General features: G+C 40.9%; 1 protein-coding gene across 3 annotated transcripts in view; it reads left to right on the top strand.

Moving 5' to 3' along the window:
- The window catches only part of fstl5 (follistatin-like 5), a 576645-nt gene that overhangs the window by 443152 nt on the left and 115100 nt on the right, over positions 1-18393 (top strand). For all 3 annotated transcript variants that reach the window (XM_052010319.1, XM_052010317.1, XM_052010320.1), the window contains exon 7: positions 16727-16893. In XM_052010319.1, the coding sequence (XP_051866279.1) occupies positions 16727-16893 (167 nt within the window). The remainder of the gene's footprint in view (positions 1-16726; positions 16894-18393) is intronic.

Below are 18393 nucleotides of genomic sequence, written 5' to 3'. Positions count from 1 at the left end.
GGGCAACCCGCAAGTGTCGCCACGTTTCCAGCGCCAACATAGCATTCCACAACTCCCTAACCTGTACGTCTTTGGAACATGGAAGGAAACCGGAGCACCCGGAGGAAACCCATGCAGACACAGGGAGAACATACAAACTCCTTACAGACAGGGGCCAGAATTGAACCCGGGTTGCTGGCACTGTAAAGCATTACGCTAACCGCTACACTACTGTGCCTGCCCTTAAATAAAGAATTGTCATGATTTATGATCAAATATATTACTTTCATTTCTACACCTATCAATAAACATCCCTATTTAGAGACTGGATGCATTGTTATTCAAGTTTCTTGTTAGACCCACTGGACACTTGGAGTGATGAACGTTGCTCAGTTCAATGGCCTGTAACAAGCACCTAAACCATTTCATGGACTCCTCGCTGATGGTCCTTTCTGTGTACATGAAGATTTTGTCTTCTTTCTTCCCCTTTGATATCCACTTTTAGAAACTCTAACCCTACTCACAGTCAGAGGAGACTGCTTAAAATTTGATTAACAGGTTTGTAGAGTAAGCAGTGTGGAGGATCTGATGATGATTTTGCTCCTAAATGTCAGCAAGTTAACCACCCATGGGCGATCAAAAGCCAAGGATTCCTCGAGCTTTTGACTGACCGTTTAGGCCAGAGCTTCAGGTGGCCCTTCAGGATCCTTTATTAATTGGCTTCGGAAGTACAAAATCACTGGACGGGTTTTTCATTCAGTTTCTTATCCAACATTTGAGCAATGTTTGTACATATGTCACCCTGGGATGTTAAGCTATTCTGCTTAAAGAGTCTTGCTTCAACCCATTCTTCAGAAAGACCACCTGTAATCAATACCTTTTATTAGTCCAATAAATTTCAGACAGAGCTATGTCTTGACAATATGATGGTAATTCTCAGGTGCCAATAGTTTTACACCTGGACTTTAAGAAATAACGAGGGGATTCCATACCTGGCTTCAGGGTGTCAAAAGTACTTTATAGCAAATTAAGTGCTTTTATGAAGTGTGTTACTGGAGCAGTACAGAGAATATCAGCAACACTACCAGATAGATAATGACCAGATCATCCGTATTAATGATGTTGAATGAGGGACAATTACTAACAGGGGCACCAAGGAGAAATGCACTGCTTGCCTTAAAAGTAGTGCATGGGATCTTTAACGTTCAGATTGGTAATTCAGATTTTGCTGCCACATATTCCATGGATATAAACTAAAATCCTGATCAAGTGCAATTTGTTAAATAGACCAGTTTCATATGCATTAAAAATTACTTCAGGCTTATAGTAAGATCAATTTTTAGGAGGATCATCTGCATATTTCAAGGGCATGAAGAAATTTTAAATGAATTCCTTATGGCAGTTTCTCTTGTGATTAGCAATACCTCAGACAGGCCATTTTGCAAGTGGTGAGCTTTTTGCTTCAACAAAGATATGTAGTGTACACAGTGATGAGCGTGCAAAGGCCAAAGAGCTTACCATATCTGTGGGCACATTTTGTGAATCAGTAAGGTTGACATTATTTAACACTTCCTTTCAACTGACCTATATCTTTGCTCTAAGCAGATAATTTTGCAATTCAAAATAAGGAGGTAACAGTAAACAGCCAGAATCCAGTCCAACCCACGACAGGAAACACGCTATCTGCTCTTGAAATCCAGGATTCTCTGTTCTAAGACGAATAATACATCTTAGATATCCATCCAGATAAGGTGATAGTGCCAACAGCATCTGTTGGCAGAAAATGTGCTGTCTGACTTCCACAAATAGTAAATTAAAAGAGCCTTTTTATTCTGATGCCCATTCCACCCTCATCACCATTAGCAGCCTGTGCACTGAGGAGAGACAGTGAACCAGAAATGGACAACTGTGGAATCGTTTTTATTTCTTGGCCCAAGTTGCGTGCCAGTTCTGCCCCCTGGCAGGGGCTTGTGAGAACAATATTTGGAAAAACAAGGGCAGCTGCCTCTGCAAGTATGGTCATCATGACCTTCCACCCACCAGCGGAGATCCAACATGAAACTGAAGCTTTAGACATAAAGACCTACAAGAGAAATCTATGTCTGGTGTTCCTCGACCTGATGTTAGGCATCCATGAGTCTTCCCGTGAGCACAAGTTCAGGGCTATGCACAGCTCTTATAGGTGGCAGCACCCAGGAAGTGTAGAAGGAAAGAAAATAAGGCAAAGATTTTGAATGTCCCCTACCTCATTGTTATTGTCACTCTGTCGCACATCTAGCAGGAGCTCTGAGTTGCAGGAATCCCTATAAATCCTCTCTCTGCTGTCACTCTTTCATTGTTTGCCTCCGGAAAATTGACTGCCCATCGTGCAGTTATCTTGTATTCTATGTTCTTGGGGAATCACTGATTTTGGGTTGTGTAGTTATTGCTCATGTCATCATGTTGTAGTTTTGCAAATTACCCCCCTGTTATGTGCAGCAACCATTTTGTCAGCAGGAGGTTGAAATCGTGCTATGCAGTATCGGTTTAGTGGAGTACTGACCTATGTATGAAACTTCATTTTCTCCTATGTCACCAAAGACTTTATAATCTTTTAACTTGGCAGTTGTAGAGCAGTTCAGTAAATTTACTTATTCTAGGTTTACCCAAAATGCAGACTTTGCATCCCAATATGGAATCATTCAAAGATAAATCTGCTGTGGTCACACTCCTGGATCCATTTAATGGCAAAATACACATAGATTTTCATTTTCTGTTTACTCTTGGAAAGCTCTTCCCCGTGTGAATAATACAATTTATGATGGAAGTTTTCATGCTGTAAAGATCAAAACATCTCCATTACAATTATAAAGTGACATGTTACAGTTAGAAGAGTGCACCATAGAATTAGATAGTGTCTTGCTTTCCCAGTCTCCAAGTCATGATGGCCTGCACTTAGAAAGCCATCAGGACTTAAGAAGACAAGGCAGCATCCTTTTCAACAAGAAGGGCTTATATAAGGTTACAACTGATGCTACATCAATTGTAAGTTTTAAATCTGAGATTCAGTTTTTGTTGACCAAAATATGAAGGGATATGGAAAATGGTGGAGACTCGGAGTCACATCACAGATTACTCATAATATGAATAGCAGAACAAGCTGAAGAAGCTTAGTACTCCCCTTCCTATGTTAACGTGTTCCAATGGTGAATGATTACTGTGGATGAATAATGCAACTCTGCACCGATGTCTGTATTTGCTCATGAAATGAGGGCATCGTTAGCAATCTGAGACATTTAATAACAGTTGAAATAGATTTAACTTTTTGTTAGTTATGTAAACCATTAAAACAAATAATATATTTGCTCAATAACATCTTTAGCATAAGTTAATTACATTACAAAAGAGTAAAATAAACAAAATAAACACACCACTTACCAGTGGGCTTTCATTACACCCATCTGCCATCTCTGTCGTTAAGCTGATGGAACAAGATGCAAAGTGCATCTGGTCCCCAGTCTTGAAGGTCTGTGTTATGTCCATGGAGTATGTACTTAAGTCAAGCGATAGAACAGGAGTTCAGATGCACCATGATCTGACCTTCAGCCTGACCTCCAACTCTTTCAATGTGCAGGCACAGGAGTCAGAAACAAGCTGACCCATGAGGTTAATCACATTTCTCAGCTCTCTCTGAGGGCTAAAATGAGGAGGAATCCCCTTCAGCCCCTTATGAAACCCCTGACTTTGATCATCCTGTTCAGTCATCCTGCTCTGGGCTTCTCTCATACTGCTAAATTCCAGGGGTCCATTCCCAAGGGTGGCCTGCTGTGACCACTTACCACTTTATTGCACCCCAAAGGTCACCAAGGTAGGAAACAGAACCAGAAAATGTTTACGAGGTCCCATTCGTAGGTTCAGTTGCACCTTCAAGTCCTGGGCCTTGGTGGTCATGGGTTGTTTTGGACCTCATCTAAATGCCTTCATAATAAAAAAATAATTCTGCTCAAATTTTCTTCACTTTGCAACTCACTTGTTCCTGGTATTTTGAAATAATTTCTTCTGTTGACTTTTGTCCATTCTTTTCCCTCTCCCTGGTTCACTGTTCATTGTCCTCTGGTTGAAACCTTATGAACTTCAAGGTGAGTCAAATGATCAATCCAGCAAATTTTCAATTTTAAGCAGTCCTTTGGACTTAAGGATGACTTCCTTCTGCTCCAGTTCTGACGAGACCAATGTAGGACCCATAGTTTCTTCCATAGTGGATGTAGGAGGAGTTAGGTGGATTGATGGGTGAACAATTTGGGAGAGTGTGTGAAACTAGGCTCTGTATGCTTCTGACAGACAGCTTGAGGTACTCAATGTTGAATAATCCTCCATTATAAATAGTCACGGGCCAGGGATTACCAAGAGTCAGTGTGAATGCAATGGCCTTGATTTGGTTCCAGTGTCCACCTGGTAACCTCTTTCTATATGAACAACGTGGGCTACCTATTGGAACCACCTCATTATAATCAAGGTCTCAGTACTGGGGATGTTGGCCTGGGAGAGAATGCTGATGTTGTCTTGCTTATCCCATGAGTGAATTTGGAGGACTTTGTACAGACAGCATCGGTGGTATCTCTCCAATGCTTTGAGTTATGTGTTGTAAGTCATCCATATGTTCAGAGCACGCAGGAGGGCAGAGATCACTCCTGTAGACCACAAATATTGTGCTGGGTTTGAGCTATTGATCTTCAACTATCCATTTCCTCAGATGGCCAAAGTCTATGATGGCCCACTGAACGTGATGGTGAATTTCAGCCGTGATGTCTGTTTTTGCTGAGAAGTGGCTTCTAAGATGTGATTTTCCCAAGTATCATCACGAACATTTATTGGTGCACAGCTGGGACAGTTTAGTAGAGGACATTTGTATTATGGACGTTAAGCATAAGGCCCATTCCATCATGCACTTAAGTGAAAAAAATTCGAGCTCGATCTCTGGACATGTGCATCTACATATGACAGCTTGGTGACTCATGTTGGAGTGACCTTGGTTCTAGAGTGGAGATGACAGATTAACCAATTTCCCTACAGGTTAGCTACACTCTAGCAGGAAGATGGCTGGAGGGAAGATGAAGTGCAGCATTGCAGGGATAAAGATTAAGAAGGGTATTGCGCCAAAGACACAGTCTTTCTTGACACCATTCTCTGCTGAGGTTGGGTTTGCTGTGGGTGCATTGGTTAAGATCATAGCTTTGCATGCTATCATGTAGCAGGCATAAGGTGGAGATAAATTTCAGCAGGGAACCAGATTTGAGAAGGACTCCCTCTTGATTGAAGGAGTCAAAATCTTCTGCGTGATCAGAATGGCTGTGTGTAGTGATTGGTGCTGCTCCTTGCACTTCTCCTGGAGTTGACACATTTTGAAGGTCATGTCTGTTGTGCCTCGAGGAGGATGGAATCCACAGTGTGATTCAGGGAGGAGCTCTTTGGCTACTGGAAGGATGTGATTGAGGAGGAGCTTGGTAATGATTTTCCATGTGTTGGACAGTTGGAATTGTCTCCTCTTTTGATGCTGGTTGTTATAAAAGCATATGCAAGGCCCCTGGGAAGTCTTCCTCTTCCCTGATGTAAGAGATGAGATTGTCAGGTTTTGAGTGAAATTCCTGCTTACCATACTTTAGGACTTTATCAAGGGCATTGTCTGTTCTCATGGCCTTGGTTTTCAGCAGGATAATAGCCTTTTCAGCTTCTTGTTGGGCAATGGTGGCAGAAAGGATCAAGAGTGCTGTGGGATGTAGCCAAGGACACTCCTGTCAAGGACAGAATCATGGTTGAAGAGTTCTCTGACATGTTTTTTCTTCCCCAGCAGCCACTGACCGCCTCTCTGCCTTTGAAAAGCTCTCCTCTGGCCTTGGCCCTCTGATGGGAGGCCTGTTAAGTACTTGGGCCATTGATGGCCTTATAGCACTATCCATGCTTGTTATAGTTACTAGTGTTGCTGAACTTCCAGTACTCTTTCCACTACCATTTGTTCCTTTTGCCACAGGTTTTCTGTTGGACCTTGGCATTCAAGTGCCTGTAAAACTGTTTTATTTCCCCATTCAACCTAGAACCCTTGTAATTGTTGATAATTAATTATGCTAAATAATTAACATTGACTGAAACCATTTCTAATAAAAAGATACATGTTGTACTGCTTCTATTGACCTACGTATTCAGTCATGCTCTTTACATGCCAAGCAACATGTTACATTGAGATTGGCACACAGGAGGTAGTCAGTTTTATGTCACTTCAGGCCTTACTGAACTCCAGTATTATTTTGAGTCTTGTTCATTTGCCTAAAAAAATATTGTTAAGTTAAAGCAAATAAGCAATATGCTATGCCACATTGCAGATACTTAATCAGCTTCTGCTATCAGTGAATTGAATTTCCTCCTCTTCAACAATGTTTTTGGTGAACTATACTTCCTATGCATAATTTATTCTTAGTTTTGCAAATTCTCGAAAGAAATAACAGTCATCAATTAATAAATAGCCACTTAAAACGTCTTCATTTCAGCAGCACCCCAAAACATTTTTGTGCACTTTAATTGATATAAATTTCTTCCATCAAGATTGTAGTATATTAAAAGCTTTGTTATTCAGCTCTTGTAACCAGCATTTCAGAGGGAATGGCTGGGCTGAAAGGAGGGCCACACTGAAGGAACAGCTGGGCCAACTTGACTCAGTGGCAAACTTAATCAACCAGTATTTGACAAGTCTGGCATGTGCCAGATACTAGAGCTTGACTGAGATGTGAACTATAATTTTCACTTTTAGGCTGTCACCAAGGTAGTGATTGTATCATGTAACCAACTGCTCCCTAGTTGCAGTAATGTGTATATGAAGTTCCAGAGAGAAAGTCTGTCAGGTGCCCTTGAATTAACTGCATCCATTTTGAACTCCTCATCTCTCACATGTATCTCTCTGCCCACTCTGCAATGGACTTCATCAGAATCATGGAATCATAGAGAGACACAGCATGGAAATAGGCCCTTCGGCCCATCAAGTCCACACTGACCATCAACCACGCGTTTGACACTAATCCAACATTAATCCCATCTTTTATTCTCCCACATTTTCTTCAGCTCTTCCCAGATTTTACCGCTCACCTTCACACTAAAGGCAATTTACAGTTGCCAATTAACCTAGTAACCCACATATCTTTGGGATGTGGGAGTACCCAGAGGAAATCCCTGTTGTCAAAGGGAGAATGTGCAAACTCCACGCAGAAAGCACCAGAGGTCAGGAGTAAATCTGGGTCTCTGGCTCTGAACTGTGTCACTGTGCTATGGGTTAAGAACCCAATGAGCACACACACTTTATACTGCTGATAAGGATGGGATTCTGAATAATTGCAGTTGTCAAAAGTGATAAAGTCATCAAGGACGTTGGTAGGCTGAGTCCGCACAGCTCCCAATTAATTATGTAAGTCAAAGCTGCAGACTGAGCTAGGTGGTACCAGCAAATCTTGGTGCAAATGAAAATATGAAGCATGACAGCCCTTCCCCTTGTTCTTTGAATGGAAAGAAATGATTTTTTAAGACAAATAAAAGCAATGAAATAAAAGGTGAGGGCAAAAAATGCTCAGAATGAAGGCACACATGAACTCAAGAGATGATTCTGTTCACAGATAAAAAGGCCTGAAACTTGTGCAATGCTGGAAACTTACTTCCATAGGACCAATGATATCCATTGAAGTAAAAGAAAAGGTACATAATCATTTCAACACAGTGCCATCAGAGATTGTGGAAAGTTGTAACTTTTGAATTAATAACCAGACATAAGGTGAGATGATAAGTAATTACAAAGTCATTATAAAAAAATCTGTCACAATATTACAACTTCAGTAAGCTCTTAGATCATGCACTGCCAGGTAGGTTTGTATGTGGAACTGATCAGAACTTCCAGTCCCAGTTGCTAAGAACAGTAAATCTGACATTTGATTAGGCATGCGAGATAACTGCATCTGTGGAAATGGTCTTTAAAAACAAGACATTTCTGCCAGCGCCAAATGTTCAAGCAAAAGCAGTTTATAGACCACTGACATGAGCAATGGAGGGGACTCCAACATCATGATTAGGTCACATGAATACGAATGACATGGTAAACAGGTCTAGTGGAAAACTGCTATCATTGCTATAGAAATCATTCAGCACAAGTGTCGGTTCAGAACAGCAAGGTACTTTAATTGTCAACAGAGAGGTTACTTAACCTCTGTATGCAGGGCTGAACAGAGTATAGTAATCTAAGGTCGTGGCAGTCAAGCAGTGTCCCAGTGGAAGAGAAACACGACTGTAGAAAACCACAAAAGGGGGTTTTACATGACATTCTGGTCAAACAACAAAGCGAGGAGCACAGTTTACACAGCGTATAACTTGCCACTTGCTGCCATCTATTTGTGTGCAAGTGCAGTGGTTCAATTCTCACTTCCAGCCTTCTCTGCTGACTGGCATAAACATGAAGAGAAGAGCCAAGTGAGTCAGTCTCTCCTTGTCAGTACACAACCTTTCAATCGGCAAGTCCTGTATCATGCAGTGATGCAAAAGCTGGGAACCTTGCAGCTCCAGGCTAAAGCTCCAGAGGAACTCAAAAGAAGTTTGACCCTCAGACGTGCAAGTCTTATCAGTGTGTAAGCACTCCATGGCACTCATAAACCAAGACGCCAGAAAACCCACTTGCCTTCCGGGTATCTGAGGAGTGAGAAATACAAAGAGAATAAATCCAGACAAAAATCAGGAGAGGAGAGAAAAGGCAGACTGCTCCCTATCTGTTACATCTTTCTAACAACTCCTGAAACCAAGCCTGTGTCAGATATAATGCCCTGCGTTATATCTTAGGACCTGATTAGGAAGGTTGAGGGGACTCCCTAACATTTGAGCAGCCCAGGTTCTCCATAAATTCTGTCCAGGTTTGGTCCCTGAGGAGGACTCTGGTCTCCCTGCAGAGACTGAATACAAGACATCAGACAGCAGTTACAAGTGATAAGGTAAGATAAGATATATTTATTAGTCAAATATACCTCGAAACACACAGCGAAATGCATCTTTTGTGTAGAGTGGATAGGCTAGAGAACATAGGAGGACGAGATGAGATCTGACACAGGTAAATAAAATCATGAAGTGTGTTGATAGCGTAGATGGAGACTGATCCCCCTAGTAGTAGGATTGAGCCAAAAGAAAAACAAACTTAAATGATGAAAAGCTTTTTTTTAAGGAGCAAGTCGTTAGGGTTTGGAAGTAGCAGCAGCTTCAATTATAGTGTTCAAAACGGAGCTGGATACGTGACTGAGATGAAAGAACTTGGAGAGGGTGGGGAGTGTAACTAGCTGGACTGTTCCTACAGAGAGCTGGTATGGATGTGGGAGAATGTACAAGCTCCTTACAGACAGTGGCCGGAATTGAACCCGGGTCGCTGGCACTGTAATAGCATTACCCTGACCGCTACACTACCGTGCCTGCCCCAACTTGATAAACCCAACTCGATGGGCATAGACAACAGGAACTGCAGCATGTCTGACTTTGGGAGAGATCTTTGTGTCTCAGAGATCTGCTTCAACCTTCTTTATGCCTGGCAGTCCCCAACCAGTAAGGTGCTGAGTTGCCACAGTCCAGCTGCTTCAATGGGTGCTTGGTGCTTGGAGTCTTTAGGGCAGGCAGGCACTGGCTTCGCCACATCATCACTGAAGTGTAAAGCACAAATCCAGGCCAGGAGGTCTCCAAGTGACTCCTTGTTTGCTCACTCCAGACCTTTCTGATTTGTTTGTTCTTTCTGCTGCTTATGATCAAAGCCTCTGATCAGCTATAAAATCATTAGAATACCAACTTGTCATGTCAAAAACATTTACGTGAGTAATCCAGCTAATTTGTGTCTTCCTATGTTCTCGTTGCTATAACTGCCAGTAATAATAATTACCTCTGTTATTTTTGTTTTGTTATATATTAACATAATAAATCAAAAACAAAGATGAATAAACCTAATATCGCAAAAGACATTCCTTCCCCCAATGGCATTCACTATGTTGATCTTTCTTTACATGTTCTCATCCTGTTAGATTTCTGTTCCTTCCCATCAATTCCAGTCCTGGCACCGTTCTATGTCTTACATTGTTATTCCTTTCCTGATTCCTGGATGAAGCTGTGTAGTCACAGTCTCCCTGCTTGTCATCCAACTGCCTTGCCATGACAAGCAGCAAGGTGAAAATTCACCAGCAAACCTAAAAATAACAAAGTAATCTTTAATATTATGGTTCCAATTGTATGTTAGTTATGCCTATTCAGCTTTAGAGATTTTATTTCCTTTTCACGCCAAATTAAGGCTGAAGCAGATTGTGCCATGTTCCCAACATCCATTTTACGTGCAACTAACCAAAACAGCATCAATATCTTCTTGGATATAAGTCAAACTGTCACCCACATGCCTTGCTTAGAAATGCTTCAGTTTGAGATTTTATTCTGTTCAGAGTAAGTTATTCACAGAGAAAAAAGCATGGAAGGAGACCATTGGTACGCCATCCATACCAGCTCTCTGTAGGAACAGTCCAGCTAGTTACACTCCCCACCCTCTCCAAGTTCTTTCATCTCAGTCACGTATCCAGCTCTGTTTTGAACACTATAATTGAAGCTGCTGCTACTTCCAAACCCTAACGACTTGCTCCTTAAAAAAAAAGCTTTTCATCATTTAAGTTTGTTTTTCTTTTGGCTCGATCCTACTACTAGGGGAATCAGTCTCCATCTATGCTATCAACACACTTCATGATTTTATTTACCTGTGTCAGATCTCACCTCGTCCTCCTATGTTCTCTAGCCTATCCACATAACTAAAGTCTTTTATCACTGGAATTCATTTTAGTAAATCTCTTCTTTGCCCTCTAGAAAGTACAGTGCCCACATTGTCACAATACTCCACATGTACGTAGCTTATGTACTCATCATCACATCCTCGCTCTTGCACTCAACACCTCTGTTTAGGATAACTTTATTAGTCACATGTACATCGAAATGCCCAGTGAAATGCATCTTTTGCATAGAGTGTTCTGGGGGCAGCCCGCAAGTGTCGCCACGCTTCCCGCGCCAACATAGCATGCCCACAACTTCCTAACCCGTACGTCTTTAGAACATGGGAGGAAACCGGAGCACCCGGAGGAAACCCACACAGACACGGGGAGAACGGACAAACTCCTTACAGACAGTGGCTGGAATTGAACCCGGGTCACTGGCGCTGTAAAGCCTTATGCTAACCGCTACACTACCGTGCCTTGTAAAGCCCAGGATCACGTATGCCTTCTAATCATTTTTCCAACCTGTCCTGCAACTTTCAATGAACCATTCACATATACCCCCAGATCTCTCCATTCTTGTACCCCTTTTAGAATTATAATCTCTCCTTTCTATTGCTCCTTATGGTAATGTAACTTTCTGGTAGGAAGTTGACGTTACAATCACCTTTGCCATAACCATATTTTCTATGGTTCTATAACTTTTAATTTCTATGGTTCTATAACTTTTAAGGGTAAATTGGATAGATACATGGACGAGAGAGGTCTGGAGGGATATGGGCTGGGGGCAGGTAAGTGGGACTAGCAGAATAATGTTTCAGCACAGACTAGAAGGGCCAAATGGCCTGTTTTCTGTGCTGTAGTTTTCTATGGTTCTATGGTTCTAAATGGCAGAGCAGTGTTATGCTCCTACTTGGTATGTTTATAAGTATTTTGCATTTCTCAGAATTAAGTTCCATCTTTCAGCTATCTGTCCACTCCACCAACCTGAGATTACTACCCTTGAGGTCCTACTTTTCAACCTACTTTGCAGATTGAGATAGAAAAAGCATGTCAGAGTGACAATGTGAAGATAATTATGGGGGATTTTAACATGAAGGTGGACTGGGAAATGCAGCAAGGCGGTAGTACTCAGGAGAGTGAGTTTGTGGAATGTCTAAGGGATGTTTTTCTGGAGCAACTTATTGAGGAGCCCACCAGGGGATCGGCTGTTTTGGATTGGGTGCTGTGTAGTGAACCCGAGGTGATTAGGGAACTAAAGGTAAAGGAACCACTGGGAACAAGTGATCACAATATGATTGAGTTTAGTTTCAAGTTTGAGAAGGAGAAGCTGATAACTGGTGTATCGATATTTCAGTGGAATAAGGGAAATTACAAAGGTATGAGAGATGAGTTGGCCCAAATTGATTGGAGGAGTAAGTTAGCTGGAGGGACGGCAGAGGAAAAATGGAAGAAATTTCTACAGGAAATAAGGACAATGCAGGACAGATATATTCCAAGAAAAAAGAAGGTTTTGAATGGAAAAAAGGCACAGATGTGGATAACGAGGGAGGTGAAGGATAAAATAAAAGCAAAAGGGGCGGCGTACAAAGTAGCAAAAATTAGTGGGAAAACAGAAGATTGGAACGATTTTAAAAATCTGCAGAGAGAAACTAAGAAGGTCATTAGGAAAGCAAAGATGAGTTACGAAAGGAAGCTGGCGGACAACATTCGGAAGGATTCTAAGAGTTTTTTTAAATACATAAGGAATAAAAGAGAGACACGGGTTGACATAGGACCAATTGATAACGGTGCAGGAGGTATTATAATGGATGATAGTGAGATGGCAAGGGAATTGAATGAATATTTTGCATCGGTCTTCACCGTGGAGGACATAAGCAATGTGCCCATTAGTCAGGAGTCTCACGAATTGGAGCTGAGTTCAATTGAGATTAATAGGGAGAAGGTGCTTGGAAAACTAAAGGGGCTTAAGGCTGATAAGTCTCCCGGACCGGATGAGGTGCATCCCCGGGTTCTGAAGGAGGTGGCTGTGGAGATAGCGGAGGCGTTGGCGATTATTTTTCAGGAATCGATAGATTCTGGCATGGTTCCGGAGGACTGGAGGGTAGCGAATGTAGTTCCGTTATATAAGAAAGGTGGGAGGCAGCACAAAGGCAATTACAGACCTATTAGTCTGACGTCAGTGGTGGGAAAATTATTGGAGTCTATCCTCAAGGAGGAGGTTACCGAATACCTAGAGGCGCAAGGCAAGATAGGACCTAGTCAACATGGTTTTGTGAAGGGGAGGTCCTGTCTGACCAACCTATTGGAGTTTTTTGAAGAAATCACAGGTAGGGTGGATAAGGGAGAGGCGGTAGATGTTGTGTATTTAGACTTTCAAAAGGCCTTTGATAAGGTGCCTCACAAGAGACTGATTAATAAGATGAGAGGTCATGGAATTATGGGCAGGGTAGCAAAATGGGTGGAGAATTGGCTGGTTGGCAGGAAGCAAAGGGTGGAAATAAAAGGATCTCGTTCTGGTTGGTTACCGGTTACTAGTGGTGTGCCGCAAGGGTCGGTGTTGGGGCCTCTCCTTTTTACCTTGTACATCAATGATTTGGATGATGGAATAAATGGTTGTGTGGCTAAGTTTGCGGATGACACCAAGATAAGTGGAGGAGTAGGGAGCATAGAGGAAATAGAAAGAATGCAGAGGGACCTAGACAGTTTAGGAGAATGGGCAAGAAAATGGCAGATGAGATTCAATGTTGAGAAATGTGCAGTTGTACACTTTGGAAGTAGAAATAAGCGGGTAGATTATTATCTAGAAGGAGAGAAGATTGATAGTGCGGTAGTACAAAGGGACTTGGGGGTACTTATACAAGATACCTTAAAAGTTAACCACCAGGTTGGATCGGTGGTTAAGAAAGCGAATGCTATGTTGGCATTCATCTCGAGAGGTATAGTGTATAAAAGTAAGGAAGTGTTGATGAGGCTCTACGGGGCGCTAGTGAGGCCTCATTTGGAATACTGTGCGCAGTTTTGGGCCCCGCATCTTAGGAAGGATGTGCTGACGTTGGAGAGGGTTCAGAGGAGATTTACGAGAATGATTCCAGGAATGAAAGGGCTTAAGTACGATGAGCGTTTGTCGGCTCTTGGACTGTACTCGCTGGAGTACAGAAGGATGAGAGGGGACCTCGTAGCGACATTTAAAATGTTGACAGGTAAGGATAGAGTAGATGTGGCTAGGCTGTTTCCCTTGGTGGGCGTGTCCAGGACCAGAGGGCACAATCTTAGAATTAGAGGGTACAGTTTCAAGACAGAGATGAGGAGAAGTTTCTTTACCCAGAGGGTGGTGAAATTGTGGAACTCCTTGCCACGCACAGCAGTGGAGGCCAGATCAGTGGGGGTGTTCAAGGAGGAGATAGACAGATATCTAAATAGTCAGGGTATCAAGGGATATGGGGATAAGGCTGGCAAATGGGATTAGAATAGTTTTTTTTTTCTCTCTCTTTTTTTCCCACCCCATTTCTTTTTCCCTTTTCCTTGGAGCAGACTCGATGGGCCGAATGGCCTGCTTCTGCTCCCTTATCTTGTGATCTTGTGATATCACGTGAGATATATTATAATCCTCCTCATGATTCATCACACCGCTAAGTCTTATGTCATCTGCAAGTTTGGAAATTGTGCCAAGTACACCAAAGTTCAAATCATTAAAACATTAAAAAAAGTAGTGATCCTTGTATCAACCTTTAGGCAATTCCACTGTGCTCTTCCTTCAGTCTGAAAAACAGCCTTTCACTTTTCCTGTTACTTAGCCAGTTTTCTAGACCCTAACCATTTTCTCCTTTAAATGCTTTTCATCATGCCTCTTTTAATTTTTGGCCTTTATTCAATGTCCCCTGATTCTTCATCCTGCTGTCATTGGGAATAGATTCTATTCTATCTACACTCTTCATGATTATACTTCGTTTTTCTTCTGTTACAGCCAATTTTCTCTCCATGTCACCACAGCCCTGTTATTCCCTACACTTCGATCTTGATGGCACCTTTCATGTTGCACATATCAAACATCTTTTGGAATTCCACATAGACCACATTAACTGCATTTCTCTCATCATTCCTCTTAATTGATCAAAAAGCTATTAGAGTAGTTAGACATGATTTACCAAAACCTTGCCGACTTTCTTTAATTAATCCAAGGAACTGCTACTTCTGATCCCAATTGTTGTTTCTGTAACCTTTCCCACCTGAGGTCCAACTGACTGGCCTGTAGTTATGGGGTTTATCTCTACAGGCCTGGGATGTCGCGATAAACCTCATGGGTGCCAACTTGACTTATGTCCAAGAAAATATTGATGCTATTTTGGTTGGTTGAGCATTAAATGGATGTTAGGAACATGGACATGAAGTTGTAACACTGGCAATTTTCCTTGAGCACTATCCTTGAATTTATAGATGCTTGGAAGATTATGCTTGCGACATCTGCAATTTACTCCCTTCTTTCCCTGGGCAACCTAAAATGTATCCTATCTGAACCAGCTGATTTGTCCACTTTCAGTGCAGCTAGCTTTTCTGGTACCTCTCCCATCAATTTTAACCTGTCCAAATCTCAATACATTTTCTTCTGCTGCAAACACATGAGCATCTTCATCATGAATTGAAGTAGAATTGGGATCAAACTATATTGGGATCAGTTTGAAAATTTTTAAGGCATTGTGAATTGCAGTGTGTGAATACGAAAAAGATTGCTGTGAACTGTAAAAATGCAACAGCTACCCTTTAATACAAAGGTAAAGTGTTTTAGGAATGGCTCCAAGTCACAGAGTGTTACTGCAAGCTCTGAGTCCTGGTATATGCAATGATATTTAATGTAAAAAAAAGTCTTGCATTTATTTAAAGTCTTTCAACTCATTTTCAGAACTTACCAAAGCACTTTACATTCGGTGAAATACTCCTCCAGTGTTTTGTGTCACAGTTGTAATGAAGAAAACAAAATAGTCAATTGTACATATCAAGCTCCCATAAATAGGCATGTGATAATGCCCAGAAGATGCAAAGTTAGTAGTATTGCCTGAGGAATTAGTAACAGCCAGGACATCATATCCAATTCCCCAAAGGGATGATGAGAAATCACTCAGAGGGTGGCAAACCTGTAGAATTTTCCACCACAGATGGTAGTGGAAGCCATGTTGCTGAATATATTTAAGAAAGAGACAGATTTCAAGATTTCGAGAGGCAGGGGAAGAGACTGGAAATATAATATCAAGATAAAAGGATAAGCCATGATCATACTGAATGACAGAGCAGGCCTGGGGAGTTGCTGGCCTCTTCCTTTTCTCAATGTTTCTATAATTTTCTAGAAATAAGAATGAGAAAAGTTAAATTGAAAAATATTGTTCACTTGGGAGGAATGAGTTACAGCAGAATACAATCAAAAAAATGTTGCTTAGTGCACGTGTGAAATGTGCTTATTAAAATTATTTTTTATAATAATAGCATCACAACACCAAAGTAATTAACCTGCCGATTTCATATATTTTTGCTATTGCAATACGCACGCCAGATCTTACCGAATTATATTAAATTATTTTGGTAATGTACAAATATTATCAAATATTTATATATTATATAAATATGTAAATATACAAATACTTGGTGATATTTTGGTTGAGTGGAAATATGGTTACATTTCTTGCTTGTGGATGATACTTCAAATTAGTTGCTTCTCTGAATATTTATCGTGTTGGAAATACATGTTACATTTAATTTCTGCATTCCTGTACAACTCACTACAAACATATCGAAAGTAAAAGGCTTTTCATGCATGATATTAGTTTATCCCAATGAGAAATAAATGCTGAAGTATATTGTCCTTTGAAGGCTTCCTGGAGCACTTTTTTAAATTTTGACTTGTTATTGTACTCAAACATTTTAATTGTATCAACAGGAAATGTCAACTAACCTCAAAAATAATATCATTTTTCCAGAGGTCGTTCAATTGAGTCTGGCAGAAGATCAGAAAGTGAGTGTCACTACGGCAACTGTGGGACAGAGCGCAGTCCTAACATGTTCAATTCAGGGAATCCTCAGGCCACCAATAATTTGGAAACGCAACAATATTATTCTCAATAATTTGGATCTGGAAGATATCAGTGTAAGTGATATATTTTGTTGAGGTAAATGTTCCTTTATCTTGTAAAACTTTGAACCTAGATTGCAATTTGGACTGTCCTTTCGATCATAGTTATCTGGCCAAAGAGAACATTTTATCCATATGTTGCTGGATAATTTGACAAAGGCATGTTTCTGGCATAATCTCCATAACTGGATGGTTTGTTGATGTTGGTGTATTTCTGTGTTGCAGCATTGAAAAACACTTCTTTAGGAAAGGGATTTTATTGCACTTGCAGTCGCCTCATGTTAAATAAATTGAAAATATTTCCAATGTATCGAGCAAGTTTTTATTTCATCATCTTATAAAAAGTTATATTTGCAAAACATAAAGAAAAATATCTCAAAAATGGTGAAAAATTCCCAGAATTTAGTATTCTAATAACTACATATGTGCTCTTTACATTAGTAACATCTAATATCATGGACTGTTTTCAGCTTGCCCAGATATGTTATAGCCTCTCTTGATATGCAAATATGATGTAATAATGATCAAATATGCAAGATTATGGAGTTTATTACACATATCTGTCAGGTCTTTGCCACAATGACAGATCTATATATTAAACAACTTCTATCCTGACCTGGATGCAAGGTGATTCTTAAAGTTGCAGCACTCCAGTTGAAACTTCCTGAAAGTTTATTTGACAATACACCTTCATTAGATTTCACAGAACATGGTGAAGAAAATTGCACAAACCATGGAAGTATAAACAGTGAAAAGGAGATTACAGGAAGGTATTGACAAACTGATGAAATGGGCAGAATGCGTGGCGAATAAAATTTAATGCAGAGAAGTGTGAACTGCTGCATCTTGAAAAGAAAATAGGAAAATGATAATACCATTTAAACAGGATACAGGAACATAAACCTTGGCTCATGTTCACAAAAATCTGAAGGTAGCAGAACAAGTTTTTGTCTGTTAAAATGCATTTATTTATTTATATGTTATGAGGTGTGAATCTCACTGGCAGGTCCAATATTCATTGTCCTTCTGCCGCATATAGGATTGTCGGCTTATTAGCAGCCACACAAGCCCTGATATTTACAGGGGATCCAAGTGGAATCTTGGCAAGTCTGCTGAATTTTCAGGAGGACCTATGGAAATTTTCTTCCATTTCCTGCTGAAAGGTGGTGTTCAGTAACAGGAGGGTCCTCGATAATTGACAGAGGTTTGAAGGCTGCGGGTTGAAACTGACAGACAGAAGTGCAGATGATGATCATAGCAGAGGGTAGACAGAAGGATTGGGAAGGCACTCCTGTTCCAGCAGGCCCATAAGGGATGCTATAAAATGCATTTACATTCTGGAGCTGTTAGCTCCTGCTTCCATTTCACTGGTTGTCCAAATTCTAACACACCCAGCCAGCAACTGCTGAACTTAAAACAGGTCAGCATTTGAATGTGGGAGCCAGATTTAAACTTTTATGAAGGGACCCTCTTCTCAGAACACTTGTACTCCAAACTACCTCCTTACAGAAAAAT

The sequence above is a fragment of the Pristis pectinata genome, chromosome 2, assembly GCF_009764475.1.
Source record: "Pristis pectinata isolate sPriPec2 chromosome 2, sPriPec2.1.pri, whole genome shotgun sequence".
NCBI lineage: Eukaryota > Metazoa > Chordata > Chondrichthyes > Rhinopristiformes > Pristidae > Pristis > Pristis pectinata.
Note: the sequence above shows the minus strand (reverse complement) of the source record. Positions and strands in the feature narration are given on the sequence as shown.